This window comes from Stegostoma tigrinum, chromosome 12 (assembly GCF_030684315.1).
Source record: "Stegostoma tigrinum isolate sSteTig4 chromosome 12, sSteTig4.hap1, whole genome shotgun sequence".
NCBI classification, from domain to species: Eukaryota; Metazoa; Chordata; class Chondrichthyes; order Orectolobiformes; family Stegostomatidae; genus Stegostoma; species Stegostoma tigrinum.
Genome location: NC_081365.1, coordinates 74373628 through 74399787, shown reverse-complemented (window position 1 = coordinate 74399787; position 26160 = coordinate 74373628). Strand labels below are relative to the sequence as shown.

General features: G+C 49.7%; 1 protein-coding gene across 2 annotated transcripts in view; it reads left to right on the top strand.

Moving 5' to 3' along the window:
• The window catches only part of cog3 (component of oligomeric golgi complex 3), an 81960-nt gene that overhangs the window by 5453 nt on the left and 50347 nt on the right, over positions 1-26160 (top strand). For both annotated transcript variants that reach the window (XM_048540543.2, XM_048540544.2), the window contains exons 2-6: positions 14244-14390; positions 18107-18168; positions 19489-19654; positions 20047-20121; positions 23150-23242. In XM_048540543.2, coding sequence (XP_048396500.2) covers positions 14244-14390; positions 18107-18168; positions 19489-19654; positions 20047-20121; positions 23150-23242 — 543 coding nt within the window. The remainder of the gene's footprint in view (positions 1-14243; positions 14391-18106; positions 18169-19488; positions 19655-20046; positions 20122-23149; positions 23243-26160) is intronic.

Here is a 26160-nt window from a genome sequence, read left to right as displayed (position 1 = left end):
ACCCCCAACCCCCCCGACATCACTCCCCTCAACCCCCCCGACATCACTCCCCTCAACACCCTGACATCACTCCCCCCACGCCCCCGACATCACTCCCCCCACGCCCCCGACATCACTCCCCCCACGCCCCCGACATCACTCCCCCCACGCCCCCGACATCACTCCGCCCAGGCCCCCGACCTCACTCCCCCCAGGCCCCCGACCTCACTCCCCCCGCGCCCCCCGCCCTCACTCCCCCCCCGGCCCCCGACCTCACTCCCCCCCCGGCCCCCGACCTCACTCCCCCCACGGACCCCGACCTCACTCCCCCCCCGCGCCCCCCGCCCTCACTCCCCCCCCGCGCCCCCCGCCCTCACTCCCCCCCCGCGCCCCCCGCCCTCACTCCCCCCCCGCGCCCCCCGCCCTCACTCCCCCCCCCGCGCCCCCCGCCCTCACTCCCCCCCCCGCGCCCCCCGCCCTCACTCCCCCCCCGCGCCCCCCGCCCTCACTCCCCCCCCGCGCCCCCCGCCCTCACTCCCCCCCCGCGCCCCCCGCCCTCACTCCCCCCCCGCGCCCCCCGCCCTCACTCCCCCCCCGCGCCCCCCGCCCTCACTCCCCCCCCGCGCCCCCCGCCCTCACTCCCCCCCCGCGCCCCCCGCCCTCACTCCCCCCCCGCGCCCCCCGCCCTCACTCCCCCCCCGCGCCCCCCGCCCTCACTCCCCCCCCCGCGCCCCCCGCCCTCACTCCCCCCCCGCGCCCCCCGCCCTCACTCCCCCCCCGCGCCCCCCGCCCTCACTCCCCCCCCGCGCCCCCCGCCCTCACTCCCCCCCCGCGCCCCCCGCCCTCACTCCCCCCCCGCGCCCCCCGCCCTCACTCCCCCCCCGCGCCCCCCGCCCTCACTCCCCCCCCGCGCCCCCCGCCCTCACTCCCCCCCCGCGCCCCCCGCCCTCACTCCCCCCCCGCGCCCCCCGCCCTCACTCCCCCCCCGCGCCCCCCGCCCTCACTCCCCCCCCGCGCCCCCCGCCCTCACTCCCCCCCCGCGCCCCCCGCCCTCACTCCCCCCCCGCGCCCCCCGCCCTCACTCCCCCCCCGCGCCCCCCGCCCTCACTCCCCCCCCGCGCCCCCCGCCCTCACTCCCCCCCCGCGCCCCCCGCCCTCACTCCCCCCCCGCGCCCCCCGCCCTCACTCCCCCCCCGCGCCCCCCGCCCTCACTCCCCCCCCGCGCCCCCCGCCCTCACTCCCCCCCCGCGCCCCCCGCCCTCACTCCCCCCCCGCGCCCCCCGCCCTCACTCCCCCCCCGCGCCCCCCGCCCTCACTCCCCCCCCGCCCTCACTCCCCCCCGCCCTCACTCCCCCCCCGCCCTCACTCCCCCCCCGCCCTCACTCCCCCCCCGCCCTCACTCCCCCCCCGCCCTCACTCCCCCCCCGCCCTCACTCCCCCCCCGCCCTCACTCCCCCCCCGCCCTCACTCCCCCCCCGCCCTCACTCCCCCCCCGCCCTCACTCCCCCCCCGCCCTCACTCCCCCCCCGCCCTCACTCCCCCCCCGCCCTCACTCCCCCCCCGCGCCCCCCGCCCTCACTCCCCCCCCGCGCCCCCCGCCCTCACTCCCCCCCCGCGCCCCCCGCCCTCACTCCCCCCCCGCTCCCCCCGCCCTCACTCCCCCCGCCCCTCGCGACACCTCTCCCGCGCCCCCGCGACACCACTCCCCCCCCCCATCCCCCCCGACATCCCCCCCGACATCACTCGCCCCCCCATCCCCCCCGACATCACTCGCCCCCCCCACCTCCCCGACATCACTCGCCCCCCCCCCCACCTCCCCGACATCACTCGCCCCCCTTACCACCCCGACATCACTCGCCCCCCTTACCACCCCGACATCACTCCCCCCACACCCATCTTCTCACCCCCCCCACACTCATCTTCTCACCCCCCCGACATCACACCCCACCCCCCCGACATCACTCGCCCCCCCCCATCACCCCCGACATCACTCGCCCCCCCCATCCCCCCCGACATCACTCGCCCCCCCCATCCCCCCCGACATCACTCTCCCCCCCCACCTCCCCGACTTCACTCGCCCCCCCCACCTCCCCGACTTCACTCCCCTTACCACCCCGACATCACCCCCCCCACACTCATCTTCTCACCCCCCGACATCACACCCCACGCCCCCGACATCACTCGCCCCCACCCCCCCGACATCACTCGCCCCCACCCCCCCGACATCACTCGCCCCCACCCCCCCGACATCACTCGCCCCCCCATCCCCCCCGACATCACTCGCCCCCCCATCCCCCCCGACATCACTCGCCCCCCCATCCCCCCCGACATCACTCGCCCCCCCATCCCCCCCGACATCACTCGCCCCCCCCACCTCCCCGACTTCACTCCCCTTACCACCCCGACATCACTCCCCCCACACCCATCTTCACACCCCCCCCCACACTCATCTTCTCACCCCCCGACATCACACCCCACCCCCCCGACATCACTCGCCCCCACCCCCCCCGACATGACTCGCCCCCACCCCCCCCGACATGACTCGCCCCCACCCCCCCCGACATGACTCGCCCCCACCCCCCCCGACATGACTCGCCCCCACCCCCCCCGACATGACTCGCCCCCACCCCCCCCGACATCACTCGCCCCCAACCCCCCCCGACATCCCACCCCCAACCCCCCCCCCGACATCTCACTCCCCCCACCCCCCCGACATCCCACCCCCAACCCCCCCGACATCCCACCCCCAACCCCGCCCCGACATCCCACCCCCAACCCCCCCACATTACTCCCCCCACCCCCCCGACATCACTGCCCCCACACTCATTTTCTCACCCCCCCGTCATCACTCCCCCCCCAGCCCCTGACATCACTCCCCCCACACTCATTTTCTCACCCCCCCGTCATCACTCCCCCCCCAGCCCCTGACATCACTCCCCCCACACTCATTTTCTCACCCCCCCGTCATCACTCCCCCCACCCCCCCGTCATCACTCCCCCCACCCCCCCGTCATCGCTCCCCCCACCCCCGCGTCATCGCTCTCCCCACCCCCGCGTCATCGCTCTCCCCACCCCCGCGTCATCGCTCTCCCCACCCCCGCGTCATCGCTCTCCCCACCCCCGCGTCATCGCTCTCCCCACCCCCGCGTCATCGCTCTCCCCACCCCCGCGTCATCGCTCCCCCCACCCCCGCGTCATCGCTCCCCCCACCCCCGCGTCATCGCTCCCCCCACCCCCGCGTCATCGCTCCCCCCACCCCCGCGTCATCGCTCCCCCCACCCCCGCGTCATCGCTCCCCCCACCCCCGCGTCATCGCTCCCCCCACCCCCCGCGTCATCGCTCCCCCCACCCCCGCGTCATCGCTCCCCCCACCCCCGCGTCATCGCTCCCCCCACCCCCGCGTCATCGCTCCCCCCACCCCCGCGTCATCGCTCCCCCCACCCCCGCGTCATCGCTCCCCCCACCCCCGCGTCATCGCTCCCCCCACCCCCGCGTCATCGCTCCCGCCCCCCCCGCGTCATCGCCCCCCCGGCGTCATCGCCCCCGGCGTCATCGCCCCCGCGACATCGCCCCCGCGACATCGCCCCCGCGACATCGCCCCCGCGACATCGCCCCCGCGACATCGCCCCCGCGCCCCCGCGACATCGCCCCCGCGACATCGCCCCCGCGCCCCCGCGACATCGCCCCCGCGACATCGCCCCCGCGCCCCCGCGACATCGCCCCCGCGACATCGCCCCCGCGCCCCCGCGACATCGCCCCCGCGCCCCCGCGACATCGCCCCCGCGCCCCCGCGACATCGCCCCCGCGCCCCCGCGACATCGCCCCCGCGCCCCCGCGACACTCTTCTCTCCCCCCGACACTCTTCTCTCCCCCCACGCCCCCCCCACCCCCCCACCATCACGCCCCCCCCACCCCCCCACCATCACGCCCCCCCCACCCCCCCACCATCACGCCCCCCCCACCCCCCCACCATCACGCCCCCCCCCACCCCCCCACCATCACGCCCCCCCCACCCCCCCACCATCACGCCCCCCCCACCCCCCCACCATCACGCCCCCCCCACCCCCCCCGAATTCACTCCCCTTACCCCCCCGACATCACTCCCATTAACCCCCGACATCACTCCCCCCACACCCATCTTCTCACCCCCCCCCCACACTCATCTTCTCACCCCCCGACATCACACCCCCGACCCCCCCGACATCACACCCCCGACCCCCCCGACATGACACCCCCGACCCCCCCCCCCGAGATCACTCCCCTCACCCCCCCGAGATCACTCCCCTCACCCCCCCCCGAGATCACTCCCCTCACCCCCCCCCGACATCACTCCCCTCACCCCCCCCGACATCACTCCCCTCACCCCCCCGACATCACACCCCCAACCCCCCCACATTACTCCCGCCACCCCCCCGACATCAATCCCCCCACACTCATTTTCTCACCCCCCCGACATCACTCCCCCCACACTAATTTTCTCACACCCCCCTGACGTCACTCCCGCACCCCCCTGACGTCACTCCCGCACCCCCCTGACGTCACTCCCGCACCCCCCCGACGTCACTCCCGCACCCCCCCGACGTCACTCCCCCACCCCCCACACTCATCACACCCCCCACACTCATCACACCCCCCACACTCATCACACCCCCCACACTCATCACACCCCCCACACTCATCACACCCCCCACACTCATCACACCCCCCACACTCATCACTCCCCCCACCCCCGCCAAACGTCACTCACCCCACCCCCCAACATCACTCACCCCCCACTCCCCCCAACATGACTGCCCCCACACCCCCTCCCAACATCCCCAACCCACCCCAATCTCACCCCCTCCCAGCCCCCCAACATCGCTCCCCACACCATACCCAACATTGCTCCCCCCACTCCCAACATCCCCCACCGCCAACATCACCCCCCCACCGCCAACATCACCCCTGCAAAACGCCAGACACACACTCACACACGCACATCCCCACAACACTCCAACCCCTCCTAATTGCCCCCCTCCCCCACAATATCACACAGCCCCATCACCCCAGACACCCAACATCACCCCCCACAACAACCCACATAACACTATCCTCACCCCCACACAACACTATCCCCATGCCCCCACATCACACCTCCGCATAGCATTATCCACACCACTCCACAATACTATCACGGCCGCCCCCCACGTAACCCCCCCACGTCACACCACTGCCCACGTCACTCACCCCCCCATGTCACCCTGTCAGTCAGGGAGGAAGTGACAAGGCAAGGGAACCGTGGTTTACTAAAATTGTATCTCTTGTTAAGTGGAAGAGGGCGGCTTATGTGACGATGAGACGAGATGGTTCAGATGAGGTGATGGAGAGTTACAGATTAGCTAGGAAGGATTTAAAGAGAGAGTTAAGAAGAGCAAGGAGGGGACATGAGCAGACATTAGCAGGTAGAATAAAAGAGAACCCTAAAGCTTCCTATAGGTATGTGAGGAATAAGAGGATGACTAGGATAGAAATAGGGCCAATCAAAGACAGAAGTGGGAAGTTGTGTGTGGACCCTGTGGAGATCAGAGAGGTGCTAAACGAATATTTGTCATCTGTTTTCACTGAGGAACAGGAGAATATTATAGAGGAGAAAACTGAGTTACGGGCTACTAGAATTGAAATGATTAAGGTTAGTAAGGAGGAGGCGTTATCAATTCTAGAAGGTGTGAAGGTAGATAAATCCCCTTGGCCAGATCGGATTTTTCCGAGGATTGTCTGGGAAGCTAGGGAGGAGGTGGCGGAGCCTTTGGCCTTGATCTTTGAGCCCTCATTGTCTACAGGTTTAGTACTAGAGCACTGGAGGATTGCAAATGTTGTGCCCTTGTTCAAGAAGGGCAGTAGAGATGACCCAGGTAATTATAGACTTGCGAGCCTTAACGTCTGTTGTGGGAAACATTTTGGAAAGGATTATAAGAGATAGGATTTATAATAATCTAGCAAGCAACAATTTGATTGGAGATAGTCAGCATGGATTTGTCAAGGGCAGGTCGTGTCTCACAAACCTCATTGAGTTTTTTGAGAAGGTGACCAAGCATGTGGATGAGGGTAGGGCAGTTGACATGGTGTACATCGACTTCAGTAAAGCCTTTGATAAGGCTCCACATGATAGGCAATTGGAGAAAATACAGAAAATACAATTGGAGAAAATCCCAAATATGGAATTGAGGGAGTTTTAGCAGTTTCGATTAGAAACTGGCTTTCTGTAAGAAGGCAATGAGTGGTGGTAGATGGAAAATATTCAGCCTGGAGTCCAGTTACTAGTGGTGTGCCTCAAGGATCTGTTTTGGAACCACTGCCGTTTGTCATTTTTATAAATGACTTGGACGCAGGCATAGGTGGATGGGTTAGTAAGTTTGCAGATGACACTAAAGTCGGTGGAGTGGTGGACAGTGTGGAAGAATGTTGCAGGTTGCCGGGAGACTCGGATAAACTGCAGAATTGGGCTGAAAGGTGGCAAATGGAGTTAAATACTGATAAATGTGAGGTGATTCACTTTGGGAGGAATAATAGGAAGGCAGAATACCGGAAAGATTCTTGGTAGTGTGGATGTGCAGAGGGATCTTGGTGTCCATGTACATAGATCCCTGAAAGTTGCCACCCAGGTTGATAGTGCTGTTAAGGCTTACGGTGTGTTAGGTTTTATTGGTAGAGGGATTGAGTTCCGGAGCCGTGATGTCATGGTGCAACTGTACAAAACGCTCGTGCGGACTCATTTGGAATATTGCGTGCAGTTCTGGTCGCCCCATTACAAGAAGGATGTGGAAGCATTGCAAAAGGTTTGGAGGAAATTTACCAGGATGTTGCCTGGTCTGGAGCACGGGCCCTATGAAGAAAGGCTGAGGGACTTGGGTCTGTTCTCCTTGGAGGCTAAGAGGAGATTTAATAGAGATGTATAAGATGATCAGAGGATTAGATAGGGTGGACAGTGAGAGTCTTTTTCCGAGGATGATGACTTCAGCTTGTACAAGGGGGCATAGCTTCAGATTGAGGGGTGATAGATTTAAGACAGATGTCAGAGGCAGGTTCTTTACTCAGAGAGTGGTAAGGGCATGGAATGCCCTGCCTGCCAATGTAGTTAACTCAGCCACATTAGGGGCATTTAAACAGTCCTTGGATAAGCGTATTGATAATGATGGGATAGTGTAAGGGGAGGGGCTTAGATTAGTTCACAGGTTGGCGCAACATCGAGGGCCGAAGGGCCTGTTCTGCGCTGTATTGTTCTCTGTTCTATGTCACTCTTCTCCCCCCGCATGTCTCCCCCCCCACGTCACTCTTCTCCCCCACTGGGATTTCAGACTGTGGCCAAACACTCGCACGTCTGGGTGAGGAAGCTGTGGGTTCAAGCCTACAATCCCATTCCAGCAAATGAGCCCATAAACCTCCAGCGCTGCACCAAGGGCATGCTGCACTATTAGAGATGCTAAATAAAAGCCAAAAGAACTGCAGGTCTTGTAAATCGGAGACAAAAATAGAAGTTGCTGGAAAAGCTGAGCAGGTCTAGCAGCATCTGTGGAGAGAAAACAGTTAACATTTCAGGTCGACAGCGACAGGGTCACTGGACCTGAAGCATTAACTCTGATTTCTCTCCACAGATGCTGCTAGACCTGCTGAGCTTTTCCAGCAATTTCTATTTTTGCTTCTATTAGAGGTGCTATCTTTGAAAGAGGTATGGAAGAGGTGTTAAACTGAAGCTCCATTTGTCTTCCTTCTTGGACGTGAACGCTTCCATAACCATTTGGATGAAGGACTGGGGAATTCTCCCCAGTGTACAGTTCCCTATTGTTTATCCTTCAACCTAAATCAAAAATTATTTGACCAGTCTTGCAGATTGCTGTGTTTTTGACACTAAACAGCAACTATTGGCCATTATGTGCTTTGCATTATTCTGAGGACGTGAAATGTGTTTTTGAAATGCAAAGACTTCATTTTTGGGGGTGTGTCAACCCGGAGGAACAGCGGGTGGAACGGTTATGCACTTGATCCATGCGGATTAGGTTTGTACCCGGAGACAGCATTTTAAGCTGAGATACTAATAAATATTTTGACAACCATTCCCCCCCCACCCCCCCAAAAAAGGATGGTTGCAGTTAACTTGGCTTATGTAGGTTTACACCTCATTAAAGCTCTGTGTAGGAATTGAGAGCAGGAACCCTGACTAATGCTTTTGTTTGGTGCCTCTCCTTGGGGCAGTTTGTACTTTGTGCCATCTACTGTTCCAAGTTTTGCAGTACTTTTGAAAAGCACATTTTAATTTCTTTTGTGACGTAGTGGCAGTGAATTAAGTGGGGAGATAAAATGGGAAAAAGCAACAATGAAGTTATTTTTCATTGAGCAATTTGTTGATTATCAACTGTCATTTGTTACTTTTGGTATTTCAGGCTGAATAATAGCATGAAATAATGACGAGTTTCATTGGATACATTTCCTGCCAGCTCCATAATATAGCATTTGTTGTCTTGTCAGTTGATTGCGGTCAGCTGCAGTTAGCGATAACGGTGTGTAACAATCTATTTTCATTTAAATGGATGTCTTGTGCTGTAGGTAGCAGTAACGTGATACTGGCAGATATCGCCCTTGCTACTATGCCGAAACTGACAGTAATTTCTGGAGTTCATACAGCCACAGTTAAATATGGAAATCCAGAGGTTATTGTCAGTCAATCCGTGTCTCTCCAGAACATGCACTGTTGAGCTGTCCCAGCAGTGCAGTCAATCAGAAATCACTGAACTGACAATTGTTTGCACTTTTAAACTGTTAGTGCTGGTATAAAAATCCTTGAAAGAGTTGCACTCATTTAATTTGTTAGTATGTATTATTCTTGTACTCATTAGTTCATAATGATTTTGAGCTGCCCTACATCCTCATTTGGTTTGAATAATTAATTTTGTATTGAATATAAATTTCTCTGTTATGAGAAATTCCACATTTTCAATTTTCTTGTTTTTTTTGAAATTCGTATCTTTTGCCTTCATCTCATGTGTCCCACTTTAGGTATCTGTAAAGTTAGGAAATCGAGGGTCAAGGAATTCAGATATTTTTACTTCCTAGTTGTCTGTGAGAATGCTTCATTATGATTGACTATTTATTCTGATTGCTGACATGGCTGCTGCTGTATAGCTGAAGATTTCCTTGACCTGATACCAGAAACAAATTGACATGGAATCTGAAAGTCTGTTCCACAGAGAATGCTTGATATTTGTGGGATGATTTCTGACTGCAAGGTCCAGAACATTTTTAGTTAAAAATTCATTGATCCGGTTATTTCATTTAAGCGTAACTTTACCTCAAAATCAATTGATTTTGAATATTTTATCACTAACCGGAAGAAATGAATCTAACTGCTTGTTCAGCCCACCTTGGTGGCTGTCCCATCAGCCCCCTTGGTCCGGACTTTGTAATCTCCTCCTGAAACTACTGAATCTCTCTACCTCCCTCATGTCCTGTAATACTGTTTAAAATTCACTTTACGTAAAGCCTTTAATCATCCTTCAGCATAGCTCCTTTAATGTGCAACTTAGATTATGCGACGTGAATTACTATTGGTAGAATAAAATTTCAAGTTTTCTAATTATCCATGTGATTTAAAGGCTGGAGCAACCAAGCCTTTTAACCATTAGCCATACAGGCATGTATGATGGGGTCTCAGACCCCATGTTTCATGTTTCAATCCATATCCCTCTTTTATCTTTGATCTCATTGTTGCTGATGCTCATAAATCTTGCCATCTTCACGTGTTTGCTTCCTTTATACACTTTGTCGTTGAATATAGATATTTTTAATAGACTTGTTCAGGAGGAGGTGAACTTGAACCTGGGATTTCTGGCCTGCTAGGGGGACCATTGCAAGAACCCAATCAGTGGTTATATTCAGGGTTAAAATTATTGGATTGTTGTGCTGTAAGCAAATTGAGGGATGTGGGGTACAACAAAAAAGTGGAGCTAGAATTTGAATGATTTCATTTATTGCTTTAACTTCTTGTATTTTTTTCATTGTTACGACTAATACCTCCAGGCCAAGTGGGACTTGAACTTGAACCTTCTGTCCAACAGTGGGACAGTGCCATTAATTTGAAGCTTTGTATTTGGTAGCAGTCAATGATTTTGATTTTAAGTACAATGAGAATTAACATAATACAATATTTTAGTCATCATTTACAAAGATCGTTTGAGCGTTGCATTAATCTAGTGATTTTGCAGTGACTGTGTTGGCATATTCTTCACACCATCTACTAATGTATGCTTGTCTCCCTGCTGGTGTACCCCTTGGTTTTCTTACACTGAGAATGATTCTAGAATGTAGCCCAAAAACCAAAACTCGGGGAGAAAAATCTATTCGTAGGCATGGCATGCTTTGGAATAAAGCAGAAAATGTTAGAAATTCTCAACAGGCCTGACAGCTTTTTTTGAGGCTCGATAGAGAGAGAAACATTTCAGGTTGATAACCATAGGGGTGTCTCATCTGCTTTTAACCTTAACACACACTTGTTCTGTTTTTACAATTATTGGCTCAATACATGCATCTTGGAAACAGCAATAAGTTTTAACTCAACGCCACTCTTTTCCGAATTCAAGCAGGAGAAAATACTGAAGTCATTAAATTGTAGACCAGCAATTTTAATATGAAAGGGCAATCTTGCAGAGCTTTGTACAGAATGAACAGGGATTATTGTTGATGATGTACCGATGAATAACACAGGTTCTCAGCACTTTCCACAGATATCTCAAAAGATAAAACTATCCAATTTCTTGTTTTGCCGTGTTCTATTTTCTCTCAAGCCATGACAATTAATTTAAATCTTCCCCAGAAGTGGATTTTACAGAATAGTCGTAGCACAGAGCTTAGAGGTGTTTAATTCTCCATGTCTGATCCCTCTAAATACCGTCATAAGAACATAGGTATTTTCTAATCAACCTGTTCAGAGTAGTCTTACATCCCAATCGAGCAGATGAGACTTGAATCTGGACCTAGTAGTTCAGAGGTAGGGATGTTGCCATAAGAACCCTACACAATATTGATTATTCAGCATTGAAGCTATTGTTAATTAACCTGTTCAGATATTTCTGCAGGGCAGGTGGGACTTGGACCCAGACTTTCCTGGCCCAGAAGCAGGTTCACTTCCATTGTGCTACAAGAGTCCTCCTCATTAGCTTACATTCTTACACAGCCAGACCTTACTGCCATCAGTCTTGACCATGCTGTTTTCTTTCTGTTGTTACCCTGTTTGCCTGACATTCATTTAGAATTGTAGAGGTATACAGCTTGGAAACAGGCCCTTTAGCCCAACTTGTCCATGCCGACCAGATTTCCTAAACTGAATGAGCCCCATTTGCCAGCATTTGACCCATATCCCTCTAAACCTTTCCTATCCATGTACCTGTCCAAGTGTCTTTTAAATGTTGTATTTTTACCCGCCTCTACCACTTCCTCTGGCACCTTGTTCCATAAATGCACCATTCTCTGTGTGAAATAGTTGTCCCCTCAGGTTCCTTTTAAGTGTTTGCCCTCTCACCTTAAACCTATGCCCACTAATTTTGGAACCCCCTACCTTGGGGAAAAGACCTTGGCAATTCATCTTAGCAATGCCCCTCATGGCTTTACAAACCTTTATAGGGTCACCCCTTAGCCTCTTATAGTCGAGGGGAAAAATGTCCCAGGCTACTCAGCCTCTCTTTACAATTCAAATCTTCCAGTCTCGGTAACATCCTTGCACAGTTTTTTGCATTTTTTTCAGTTAAATACCATCCATCCTTTGGAAGCTGCGATTTTCTTTCAGTTAAACATTGACAGTATTGAAACTATTGTCCCAACAGTCAATGTGAAGAGTGAAAATACCATAAAACACGATATCACAAGTGTAAGAAACGCTCTTGAAGTGTCTTCCCTGTTGATCATTTCTCTTAAGTTCACATACATCGCTGAAAGTTAGCTGCAGGTGAGGTGTGCAAATAGTTTGTTGGCCTTTTATTCTGAGAGAGTTTGCGTGCAGGAGCAGGGATGCCTTGTATGAAATTTTGGTCTCCTTATCCAAGGGAGCCAGGTCTGGCTATGGAGGAGGTGCAACAAAGGTTTGGCAGACTGATTCTCGGAATGGCAGGACTGATGTATGAATAGAGATTGAATCGGTTAGGAATATATTCACTGGAGTTGAGAAGAATGAGGGGAATCTCATAGAAATGCTATGAATTTTAAACAGGACTAGACATGATGAGCAGTGGAAGATATTCCTCCTGTATGGATATAGGTGAGCCCAATTAGGACTCCTTCACCAAGTATGGTGAACCTGTGTAATTCTCCACTGCAGGAAGTGGTTAAGGCCAAAACATCGAATATTTTCAGGAAGGAGTTAGGTCTAGCTCATGGAGCTAAAGGGATGAAAGGGTATGAGGAGAAAGGAGAAATAGCACACTGAGTTGCATGATCACCCATGATCATATGAAATGGCAGAACAGGCTCAAAGGGCTGAATGGCCAACTCTCTGGTCCTCCTATCTTTTATCTTATCTTTCTATCTCAGTTTATTGTCCTCTTGCTGGAGTACTCAGGACTAGGTGTAGCTGGAAAGTGGGAATCAAAAGAAAATTACTCTTTTTCTCAAACAATCTTCTTGCTCTTCAATGAATACGGCTGCACTAACACACCATAACACACAACCTGTGAGAAACGCATAACTTCAGGAGAAGAGAAAAGAAGAGTAAAGTTTGCCTTTTAACACTGCTCCTGGGGCCCTGGTTCTGGGCAGGTTATATGAGGGAACTACAGAGCATCAGTAATAGGTAGCTGTGTGTGGAGTCTCTAACGGAGGGAATAGCAAAAATACAGAATATGTAAAAGACCATAATTTAGAGAACTGCAGAAATGTTAGAAGGTTGTTGTGTTGGAAGACATTACAGAGAGTGTTGGGCGAGACATTAGAGACGCATGAATGCAAGGGTGATAACTTTAAATTTGAGCCGTCAGACCAGGGACCACTGTCGGTGCAGGGGGTGATGTCTTTGGATACAGCGTAAGCTAACGAGGCCAGCCTGGCAAATGTTGGGATAGTTGAGTTCTCCCAAAGAAAATTGGATAAGGACAACACGAGTACAAAGCAGGTAACACAGTGTGAAGCTGAAGGAACACAGCAGGCCAGGCAGCATCCGAGGAGTCGGAAAGTTGATGTTTCAGGTTGGGACCCAACTTCTGAAGCAGGGTCCTGACCCAAAACATCAACTTTCCTACACCTCTGATGCTGCCTGGCCTGCTGTGTTCCTTCAGCTTCACACTCTATTATCTCTGACTCCAGCATTGTGGTTTTTACTATCTCATGAGGAGCAAGTAAATCTTCTCACTCCCGTCATATATTACCAGTGGGCCAAGTCCTCCCAAACACAAGGGATTGGGGTAAAGTTATTTTAACTAGTGTAAACCTAATGCCGCAGTTTTCAGCTTGTGAGACTCTGTTCTGTGGTGTAAATGCTGCTTTCCTTGTGAGCTAAGTCATAACAACCCCGGGCTGACAGCAAGCCTTCAGTATTCTGCTTAAAGTCAGCTTGAAATAACCATCACTAAGTATTAATAAATTAATGGTCAATGACCCATTACCAATATATTTGTCAGAAATCAAGCAACACCAGGCTCTAGTCCAACAGGTTTATTTGAAAACACAAGCTTTTAAGACTCCGAGCCTGTGTTTTCAAATGAACCTGTTGGTACAATAATCTGGAGTCACGTGATTTCTGACCTTGCCCACCCCAGTCCAACTCTGGCACCTCCACAATATATTTGTTGATTATAACAGCACTGATCTGTTTTTGGATTGTCGAAATGCTGAAAAACAGCATTTACTCTATAAGCAACCTGTTGGTTCGCCCAAAGCCATTGTTAGATTGTTGAATGGGCTCTCTAACTTCAATGCTGATCTTGCTTTGCACACCACCTGTGCAGTTGTAATCTGTATGTCCCGTTCTGTCTAAGCACCCATGGTCTGTATGTCCTTGTTTGCTATGATCTGTCAGTACTGCACACATCAATCAGGAGGTGTGGACTGAACCTTTCCCAAAGGATGTCAATTGGGTTTGTACAATAATCCGGAGGGTTTCATGACTTTTCTTGGGTGCTATGAGCGAGTGCCATGGTGGGATTTGTACTCTCAACCTCTCAGTTGCTAGTCTAGTGTCAGACCTCTCCCACCGTTTGCTTGCTATGTATATAATTAAGCTAGCTGAAACTCTGTTACCTTTCCAACAGTTGCCAATAGAGGACCTTTGCAGCCTGGCTTCAAGATCCATCACTGTTCCTCTTACAGCTGCAGTTCCTGAATCCACTGAAGATATTCTTCTCAAAGGCTTTACTGCCTTAGACATGGAAAATGAGAAAATCGAAACTGCTCAGCAGGTACTTAAACCAATTGCCACATGTAGAATTGATGCTTTTGTTGTTAGGATGTGAAAGAGTTAAACTTTGGATAATTGCATTCTGTTTTTGTCTCAACAGAATAATAAAGAAAGGGCTGAAAATGTGCGCATTAACAAGTATCATTTTTAACAAGTATCATTTTAAACAATAGGATCTGATGTAGCAAGTAGTGTTCAGTGCTGTCAAATAGCTATGCGCTCAGATTCGTAGATACCCTCTATTTCTCATTTCATGTGTTCCAGTCTAAGAAAATTCAAGTTTATACAGTTCAATTCTTCTTTATTTCAACTTGCCTATGAACTGAGTGGTTTTTTGGCCCTTTGGCAGCTCGAACCGTTCATCCCGCCTCATGCTCCCAAGAGGAGCTCGAACCGTTCATCCCGCCTCATGCTCCCAAAAGGAGCTCGAACAGTTCATCCCGCCTCGTGCTCCCAAGAGGAGCTCGAACAGTTCATCCCGCCTCGTGCTCCCAAGAGGAGCTCAAACAGTTCATCCACTTCACCAACACCTTCCACCCCAACCTCAAGTTCACCTGGACCATCTCCAAGACATCCCTCACTTTCCTGGACCCCTCTGTCTCCATCTCAGGCAACCACCTAGAAACCGATATCTATTTCAAGCCCACCGACTCCCACAGCTACAGAGAATACACCTCCTCCCACCCACCTTCCTGCAAAAATTCCATCCCCTATTCCCAATTCCTTCGCCTTCGTTGCATGTGCTCCCAGGATGAGGCATTCCATTCCTGTACGTCCCAGATGACCTCGTTCTTCAAGGACCACAACTCCCACTGTGGTCGAGAACACCCTCGACCGTGTTTCCCGCAACTCATCCCTCACATCTCGTCTCCGCAATAACCGCCAAAAGAGAATCCCTCTCGTCCTCACATACCACCCCACCAACCTCTGGATACAACGCGTCATCCTCCGACACTTCTGCTATCTACAATCCAACCCCACCACCAAAGACATTTTTCCCTCCCCACCCTTGTCTGCCTTCCGTAGAGACCACTCTCTCCATGACTCCCTTGTCCGCTCCACACTCCCCTCCAGCCCCAGCACTTCTCCCTGCAATTGCCGGAAGTGCTACACTTGCCCCCACATCTGCTCCCTCACCCACATCCCAGGCCCCAGGATGATTTTCCACATCAAGCAGATGTTCACCTGCACATCTGCCAATGTGGTATACGGCATCCGCTGTACCTGTTGTGGCTTTCTGTATATTGGGGAAACCAAGCGGTAACTTGGTGACCGCTTTGCAGAACACCTACGCCCGATTCGCAATAAACAACTGCACCTCCCAGTCACGAACCATTTCAACTCCCCCTCCCATTCCTCAGACGACATGTCCATCCTGCGCCTCCTGCAATGCCACAATGATGCCTCCCGAAGGTTGCAGGAACAGCAACTCATATTCTGCTTGGGAACCCTGCAGCCCAATGCTATCAATGTGGATTTCGTTAGCTTCAAAATCTCCCTTCCCCCCCCACTGCATCCCAAAACCAGCCCAGCTTGTCCACGCCTCCCTAACCTGTTCTTCCTCTCACCTATCCCCTCCTCCCACCTCAAGCCGTAACTCCATTTCCTACCTACTAGCCTCATCCCGCACCCCCCCTTGACCTGTCCATCCTCCCTGGGCTGACCTATCCCCTCCCTACCTCGCCACCTATACTCACCTCTACAGGCTCAATCCCCACCCCTTTATTTGTATGTCTCCTCTCCACCTATCTTCTCCTCTATCCATCTTCTATCTGCCTCCCCTTCTCTCCCTATTTATTTCAGAATCCTCTCCTCATCTCCCTTTTCTGATGAAGGGTCTAGGCCTAAGAGACTGCTCCGAAGATGCTGCTTGGCCTGCTGTGTTCATTCAGCCCCACACTTTGTTATCTCGAATTCTCCAGCATCTGCAGCTCCCATTATTTCTAAGAATTGAAGGATGGGTCAGCAAGTTTGCAGACGACACGAAGGTTGGAGGTGTCGTTGACAGTATAGAGGGCTGTTGTAGGCTGCAGCGCGACATTGACAGGATGCAGAGATGGGCTGAGAGGTGGCAGATGGAGTTCAACCTGGATAAATGCAAGGTGATGCATTTTGGAAGGTCGAATTTGAAAGCTGAGTATAGGATTAAGGATAGGATTCTTGGCAGTGTGGAGGAACAGAGGGATCTTGGTGTGCAGATACATAGATCCCTTAAAATGGCCACCCAGGTGGACAGGGTTGTTAAGAAAGCATATGGTGTTTTGGCTTTCATTAACAGGGGGATTGAGTTTAAGAGTCGTGAGATCTTGTTGCAGCTCTATAAAACTTTGGTTAGACCACACTTGGAATACTGCGTCCAGTTCTGGTCGCCCTATTATATAGGAAAGCTGTGGATGCTTTGGAGAGGGTTCAGAGGAGGTTTACCAGGATGCTGCCTGGACTGGAGGGCTTATCTTACGAAGAGAGGTTGACTGAGCTCGGACTTTTTTCATTGGAGAAAAGGAGGAGGAGAGGGGACCTAATTGAGGTATGCAAGATAATGAGAGGCATAGATAGAGTTGATAGCCAGAGACTATTTCCCAGGGCAGAAAAGGCTAACATGAGGGGTCACAGTTTTAAGCTGGTTGGAGGAAAGTATAGAGGGGATGTCAGAGGGGGGTTCTTTACACAGAGAGTTGTGAGAGCATGGAATGCGTTGCCAGCAGCAGTTGTGGAAGCACGGTCATTGAGGACATTTAAGAGACTGCTGGACATGCATATGGTCACAGAAATTTGAGGGTGCATACATGAGGATCAATGGTCGGCACAACATCGTGGGCTGAAGGGCCTGTTCTGTGCTGTACTGTTCTATGTTCTATGTTCTAATTAACCATGCTGATGTGGGCCTGGAGTCATGTGTAGATCAGACCAGGTAGGAGCGGCAGATTTCCTTCCGTAAAGGGGAAACCACATGGGCTTTTACAACAATTGTTCAGCGTTACTGAACTTAACTTTTAGCTTCAGACTTGTATTGATTGAATTTAAATTCCACCATCCCATGGTGGGATTTGAACCGATGTCCCCAAAGCATTAACCTGTGGTTTACTGTTGCATTGACATTACCACTATGCCAGCATTTTCCAATTTGCTGGCTGTTATTGGCATGATCTGATTGTACAGCAGCAGTTACCTTATGAAGCACTGTAAATTTAAAATGGCCGCAGTTAAGGGGAGGGATGTAATCCAGAGATTGTGGTAATGACTAAAGACAAGGACTCGAGTCATTCCAGTGTTTAATTGGAGAAAATTTTGTTTGTCCAGGCACCGTGACCAAACAGAGACCGGAGTGGTAGTTGGGGAGATCTGGATGTGGGCAGCATACATGTGGAGAGGTGGAGGTGGCCAAGGATGAACTGTTAGGAACTCCAGAGCTACAGATGCAGGAATGGAAAGTGAAGCTATTACAAAGTTTTTATTTGTTTGCCATGTCTGGATAGATCAGTCACAGGAGATGACACTAGTCTAAGTTGCCCCTTCCTTTGTAGACCCAGTTGCTAGTCTCATGAAACCTAATGAAACAAAAGAGATCCATTTGTCCCATTATATGCTGGCTGTCTGGTATAGTTTACGTAGGCCCTTGATGTATGCCATTTTAAAGGAAGAGTGGTCAACCAGGTACTTTGGAAGATATTGCAAATCATTAATGAATTATTAAATGTTTGTTTATCCTCTTCTCAGTTCTACACCTGGTTCTCTAAGATACAGGCACGGATGGATCAAGACGAAGGAACAAAATACAGGTACATATTCCCTCTTGCTTGTCATTGGCTAGGGCCTCTGTTCCAGCAGTAAGATTGGATGCTGGCTGTGAATTAGCGATTCCACTGCATTTTGCTGAAGTGTAATTTTCCTCTATATTTCCTCCTGGATTTCCATTGTCTTTTATCACCAAGGGGTGGAATGTGGAGTCGTTTCTAACATATCCATTTATGTTCAATACTAGCTGCCAGCAAAGGTGAGAGGGTTGTTCAGAATGGTTCACTCACTTTACACTTGTATCTTTCTCCCTCTTCACCTACCACACCATTTGGGGAATACTTGTCTCTGCTTAATGCTAGGTCACTGTGGTCTCTCCGAGTTGGAGAATTTACCAGTGTTATGTTGTGGAGCCTACACTGTGTTCTTACTCTTGTTGAATCAGGTCGCAAGTCCACTTGACAATATGGAGGGGGTATTTCAATCTAAACTAATAAGATAGTCAATAATATAAATTAAACTAGACATGCATTGGAGAAAAATTGGAATTTATCCAAAAATACCGCTGCACAGCTAACTTGATTTGAGTGACTGAATTAAATGGAAGAGGTCATACTGTATATATATTACAGAAGATAGAAAGCCATAAAACCTCTTTGCTTCACGGTTAATTCAAAACAATAAAATGTTTCAATTGCATTATGCCAGTAACTTAAGGGAGCATGCCTTTAAAAATGTACTGGCTTAAATAAATGCCATTGTTACAGGCAATACAAACAAGCTGCCCTGGACATTGGATTGAAATTGTGTTCTTGCACCCTAGGATCTTCAGTTAAGATTGTAGTCTTTTTCTGTCGTTAGACCTCTAAGTAAATGTAACTGGGCAGTAAGTTTAGTTCCTATTTATCATGAGTGTATAAAGACACAACTGCTTGAGATCTGTCCCCAGTAGCCTTGGAATGGGCACAAGGTGTTGGAAATATCACACTGATGAGTTATTGTTTGCACTGGCTATGGTAAGGCATATCATTTCAAGTTGAGGGAATGCACCATGCTTGTTGTGTAAATACTTTTAGGGGAAATCTCTCTTTTTATTCAGCACTGATTGCCTTCATCCCAATCTCAAAAGCAGTCCATATATCATAAAGAATTAAAAGGCCGTGTGACAAGATGAGCTAAAGTACAGAATATGTGACTGTGAACAGGGCCATCAAACTGTGACTTCATATTTCACAGCTTCACTTTCCTGTATTATATGTCAGGTATTGCTGACTTGAGTACATATTAATCACATTGAAGATGAGTAATCACGCTGAAGGTTTTATATGTCAGTGAGTGTAACTTTCTTTTGCTCCTTGTCTTAGAGAAATGAGGGATTATCTATATGGCTTTCAGGAGCAATGTGATGCAATCTTGAATGATGTCAACACAGCCTTGCAACACTTGGAGTCTTTGCAGAAACAGTACCTTTTTGTGTCCACCAAGACAGGAACACTACATGAGGCTTGTGAGCAGCTCCTGCGGGAACAGGTAAGAAAGCTTTGGTGCACAGTGAAGGATTTGCTACCTGACACACTGCCCCCTTCCCCCACTGTATGCATGACATTCCCCTTTTCAGGTCTGCCTTGACCCTTCCCCAAGGTCATTTTTGACTTCAACCCTAAGGACCTTATTAGTATTGGCAACTTGAAATACCTGCATGTTAATAGTAGTGCTGATTTAAACTTCATAGTCCTGCCTGTAGATCCATAATATGCACTTCATGTGGTCTGTGAAGCGTGACTATGTGGCATTGAAGGCTACCTAGGTGCCGACTGGCTTTGGTGTACTTTTCCTAAATGTAAAAGGAGTTCTGTAGCTGGTCATAATCTTTACATTTTGACTTCTGCTGTAATACATTTTTACTCTATTTCCCTCAACAGTCAGAGCTGGTTGATCTCGCAGAGAGTATTCAGCAGAAGCTTTCATATTTCAATGAATTAGAAAATATAAATGCAGTAAGTATTTTGTGGTCTGTCTTATTATGAATAATGTTCTGTACTGTCATATCCTTCTTGACGCTTATGCTTATGAAAGCACCACCTGATGGACAAAATCTTGTGGTCTTTGGATTTCCAGCTGGAGGAATAGTTTACTGGTTACAACATTGTTGTCTACTATTTCTATGTCATCGTGATACTTTCCAAAATGAGAGTGTTTGAATTGCCAACCCATTCCTCCCCTTGAATCTGTACTGTCAGATGTCTAATCTTCAAGCATACTGAACATTTTGACTAACTTTATGCAATAAGGGCCCAGTAACACAGTTTCTCTAATAGTGACGAGACCTCAAATTTGCACGGTCAAATCTCACCATGTCAAGTGTTGGAACTGAATTTGTCCTCTTTGTGTGCTGAAAGTAGAAGAAATATGATGAGAGAGTTCCTGGATTAGAAATATAGGAACAGGAGAGGGCCATTTAGCCCTTTGATCCTGCCACGTTACTCAATATGTAATGGATCATTGAACACTTCTTTTATTCACCCTATCCCCATAATCTGTTCATTGTTAAGAATCAAAATCTATCAACCTCGACTATAAACTACTCAAAGATTGAGCTTCCACACCCACTGGGGTAGAGAATGCCAAAGGTTCACAACCGTCTGAGTGAAAACATTTCTCATCTCAGACCTAAGTTCTGCCTTTCCCACACCTTACGTTTAAATTATATCCCCAAACAGGGAATTAACTTGCCAGCATCTACTCTATCCATCCCTCTCACTGTGTTTGAAGTTTCAACTAGATTGTCTTTTATTCTTTGAAACTCTCGCAAGTACAGGTCCAGTTTGCCCAATCCCTGTTCCTAGGATGCGCTCACCATCCCAGGGGCATGTCTTGTGAATCGTTTTGGTGCTCCCTCTATCACATTACTAACTTTTCTGGGGTAAGGGGAGACCAAAATTGCACACACTACTCCCGGTGCTGTCTAACCAAACACGTACATGATTGAAACAAGTCATCTGCAATACCCTATTGTGATAAAGGCTAACATCCCATTAGCCTTTCTAATGGCTTACTGCACCTGTATGTTAGACTTCTGTAAGGATATTTAGATATAGTAGGAGCTGCAAATGCTGGGGAATCTGAGATAACAGGGAGTTGAGCTGGATGATCACAGCATGCCAAGCAGCATCAGAGGAGCAGGAAAGCTGATGTTTCAGGCGTAGACATTTCTGAAGAAGGGTCTAGGCCCAAAACGTCAGCTTTCCTGCTCCTCTGATGCTGTTAGGCCTTGCTGTGTTCATCCAGCTCTACACCTTGTTATTTCTGTAAGGATATTGAGCTCCTTTTGTACATCAACAATTTTCAGCATTTTGTGGAAGAAATACTCTGCGTTTCTGTTTTTCCTACCAAAGTAGATAACCTCACATTTTTCAACATTATATTCCATTTCATAATACAATACCTAACGTAGCTTGTCCTATTGTTGGCTCCTCAACATTCCGCCTTTAATCAAAATTCCTAATACACTTCAGAGTCTCGTCATCTGCAGCTTTAGTGCAGTTATACATATTAAAAAGACTAGTTGATATGCAGATTAAAGTCACCCAATGATTACTGTGCTGACCGTGCTATATTTCTCTCCTATCCTAATGAATGCCATGCCCCACATTTCCACATCAATTTGGTGGCCTTTAAATAACTCCAACCAGTGCCTGCTGTCCCTTGCTGTAACCTATTTCTACCCAAACAGTTCCACACATTGTTCTTTCAATCTGAGATCCTCCCTCACAAATGTACTGATGTCTTCTTATCAGTACAGCTCCACTTCTTTTTCTTCTTGTTTGTCCTGCCTAAATGTTGAATATTCAATTTTCAGTCTGCAACCATGTTTCAATAAAGGTATTTTAAACAATATCTCTGTATCTCTGTTTGTGCCTTTAGGTCATCTTTCTTATTTTAAACACTGCATGCCCTTAACTTTGTCTTTTTGACATCATTCTGATTTTGAGGTACACAAAAACTGGAATTTCTTGAGGCTCACAGTAGGACTGGCAGCATCTGAGGGGAGGTAAAATCAGGATTAACTTTCTGAATTTGGAATCTCCTCATCACAAAAGTATGCTTTCGACTCTGCTTTTTTCCCTCCTGTCTTCTAGACAGATTGTTGTAAATGCACAATTGATTTATCCATGTCCTGAGGGGAAACAATCTCTTTCCTGTCTCCTGCCCCAAACCTCACCAACCTGTTCTAGTCTACATGTGATTCCAGTTGTACATTATGTGATTTTAAAAAAAAAAATACCCTTAGAGCAACTTGGGAAACACAGTAAATTCTGCTTTACCATGATAAGCTTACTTCGCCAAAACAAATTCAACATTTTCTTAGACATCTGGTTATAACTTCTAAGTGTCTTCACAACAAAAAGGCATTTTTTGCTTTCTGATCTCAGTTTTTTAAAATGTACACTGTGCATCAAAAATGAGAGACCAGAGCAGGCAGAACCAGGACTGTATCACAATCGTGGGGATGACAATGCAGCATGTTTTGTAATTCATAGCCAGGAAAGTAACTGGTGATCTGCTGCCAATATTAGAAATTCCGCATGTAGCGCATATTTAGGATTAGAACAGCCATGAGCCAAACAGATCTTTTGCATCATCCTTTTAAAATCTTGTCTGCCGGCACGTCTGTTTTCATACTTCTCCTGTCACCTAACAAAATATATTGATCTTAGTTTTGAAAGTTTCACTTAAAATGTAGCATTTGCACCCTTTCAAGACACAGTTGTAAGTCTTGCTTATTTCCTAAAACATTTTGGAGATTCAGTTGGTGGCTGTGCAAAAGATATTCAAAACAGGCATTATCCAAGTACAAATGTGTGAGTCAGCAAGCTATCTAAATGGAGATCAACCACTTAAGTCCTTTCAAGAAGAAATTGTCCCTGTTGAAAATGTGTATTAGGTTGCCCTTCCATTCAAGTCTTAATCTTGCTACAACTAATGTGGAAATGATATCCTGATTGTGTTTTGCTCTCTTCCTAGAAATTGAATTCGCCCACGTTATCTGTGAATAGTGAAGGATTTATACCTACACTGGCCAAGTTAGATGACTGTATAACCTATGTATCGTCACACGTAAGTAATTTGTTGGAGGTACAGTTTGGTCTATGTTATTTGTCAAATGTAGTTAAAATGCACAGTCTTATCTTCGGTGTATAGTATAATTGTGTACTTTCTGTAAAGTGTAGGGCATGCAGTGAGACCCTGCATTTTTTATTGCATTTCATTAAACCTGTTAAATCATTAATGAGGAACAGAAGGAGACCGTTTAGTTCAAGTGCTGCACACTAGGATCGGATATTTTAGTGATAGTAGTAACTGCAGATGCTGAAGAACCTGAGATAACAAGGTGTAGAGCTGGATAAACACAGCAGGCCAAGCAGCATCAGAGGAATAGGAAGGCTGACGTTTTGGGCCTAGACGCTTCTTCAGAAATGGGGGAGGGGAAGGGGGTTCTGAAATAAATAGGGAGAAGGGGGAGGCAGATAGAAGATGGATAGAGGAGAAAATAGGTGGCGAGGAGACAGTCCCCAGACAGCACTAAAATATCCAAATATAACAAGGTATAGAGCTAGATGGACACAACAGGCTAAGCAGTGTCAAAGGAGCAGGAAGGCTGATGTTTCAGGCCTTGACCCTTCTTCAGAAATAGGGCAGGGGAAGGGGCTCCTGAAATAAATAGGGAGAGAGGGGGAGGCAGATAGAAGATGGATAGAGGAGATGATAGGTGGAGAGGAGACAGACAGGTCAAAGAGGCGGGGATGGAGCAGGTAAAGGTGAGTGTAGGTGGGGAGTTAGGAACGGGATAGGTCAGTCCAAGGAGGATGGACAGGACAATGGGGCGGGATGATGTTGGTAGATAGGAAATGGAAGTCCGTCTTGAGGGGGGAGGAGGGAATAGGTGAGAGGAAGGACAGGTTAGGGAGGCGGGGACGAGCTGAGCTGGTTTTGGGATGCAGTAGGGGGAGGGGAGATTTTGAAGCTTGTGAAGTCCACATTGATACCATTGGGTTGCAGGGTTCCCAACTGGAATATGAGTTGCTGTTCCTACAACCTTTGGGTAGCATCATTGTGGCACTGCAGGAGGCCCAGGATGGGCATGTCTTCTGCAGAATGGGAGGGGAAGTTGAAATGGTTCGTGAGTGGGAGGTGCAGTTGTTTAGTGCGAACCGAGTGTAGGTGTTCTGCAAAGCGGTCCCCAAGCTTCCGCTTGGTTTCCCCGATGTAGGGGAGGCCACATCGGGAACAGCAGATGCAGTATACCACATTAGCAGATGTGCAGGTGAACGTCTGCTTGATGTGGAAAGTCATCTTGGGGCCTGGGATGGGGGTGAGGGAGGAAGTGTGGGGACAGGTGTAGCACTTCCTGCGGTTGCAGGGAAAAGTGCCGGGTGAGAAGGGGCTGGAGACGAGTGTGGAGCGGACAAGGGAGTCACGGAGAGATTGGCCCCTCCGGAAAGCAGATAAGGGTGGGGAGGGAGATAGTGTCTTTGGTGGTGGGGTCGGATTGCAGATGGCGCTAGTATGAGAGGATGATGCGTTGGATCCAGAGGTTGATGGGACGGTACGCGAGGACGAGGAGAATTCTGTTTTGGTTGTTATTGTGGGGAGGGGGTGTGAGGGATGAGTTGCGGGAAATGTGGGAGACATGGTCGAGGGCATTCTCGGCCACTGAGGTCAGAGGGTTGTTGCAGCCCTTAAAAAACGAGGACGTCTGAGATGTACAGGAGTGGAATGCCTCATCCTGGGAGCAGATGCGGTGGAGGCAAAGAAATTGGGAACAGAGGATGGAAGTTTTGCAGGAAGGTGTGTGGGCAGAGGTGTATTCGAGGTAGCTGTGGGAGTCGGTGGGCTTGAAATGGATATTGGTTTCTAGTTGGTTGCCAGAGATGGAGACAGAGAGATCCAGGAAGGAGAGAGAGGTATTAGAGATGGCCCAGATGAACATAAAGTTGGGGTGGAAGGTGTTGGTGAAGTGGATGAACTGTTCGAGCCCCTCGTGGGAGCACGAGGCGGCGCCGATACAGTCATCAGTGTAACAGAGGAAGTCAGGTTTAGGGCCAGCGTAGGTACAGAAGGGGGTTGTTCCACCTAACCTACAAAGAGACAGGCATAGCTTGAACCCATGCAGTGGTCCTAACAGTGGTCAGGACCAGGGGTGCAAGATGCACCGGGAAATAGATAGGGCATGTCAGAAAGGCAAGGTCACAGTGATCATGGGGGACTTCAATATGCAGGTGGATTGGGTGAATAGTGTTGCTGATGGATTCAAAGAAAGGGAATTCATGGAATGCTTACAGGATGGCTTTTTGGAACAGCTTGTGATGGAGCCCACAAGGGAGCAGGCTATTCTGGACTTAGTGCGATGTAATGAGCCAGACTTTATAAAAGATCTTAAAGTAAGAGAACACTTAGGAGGCAGCGATCATAATATGGTAGTGTTCAGTCTGCAGTTTGAAAGACAGAAGGCAAAATCGGATGTAATGGTGTTACAGTTAAATAAAGGTAATTACAGGGGCATGAGAGAGGAACTGACAAAAATCGACTGGAAACAGAGCCTAGCGGGGAAGACAGGAGAGCAACAATGGCAGGAGTTTTTTGGGTGTAATTGAGGACACAGTACAGAGGTTCATCCCAAAGAACAGAAAGATTATCCGGGGTGGGATTAGACAGCCATGGCTGACAAAGCACATCAGGAAATGTATCAGAGAAAAAGAGACAGCCTATAAAGTGGCCAAGAACACTGGGAAATCAGAAGATTGGGAAGGCTACAAAAACAAACAGAGGATAACAAAGAGAAAAATAAGGAAGGAAAGGATCGAATATGAAAGTAGGCTAGCCAGTAATATTAAAAATGATAGTAAAAGTTTCTTTCAATACATAAGAAACAAACGAGAGGCAAAAGTAGATATTGGGCCGCTCCAAATCGATGCTGGAAGGCTAGTGATGGGAGATAAGGAAATAGCTGAAGGACTTAAGTACTTTGCTTCAGT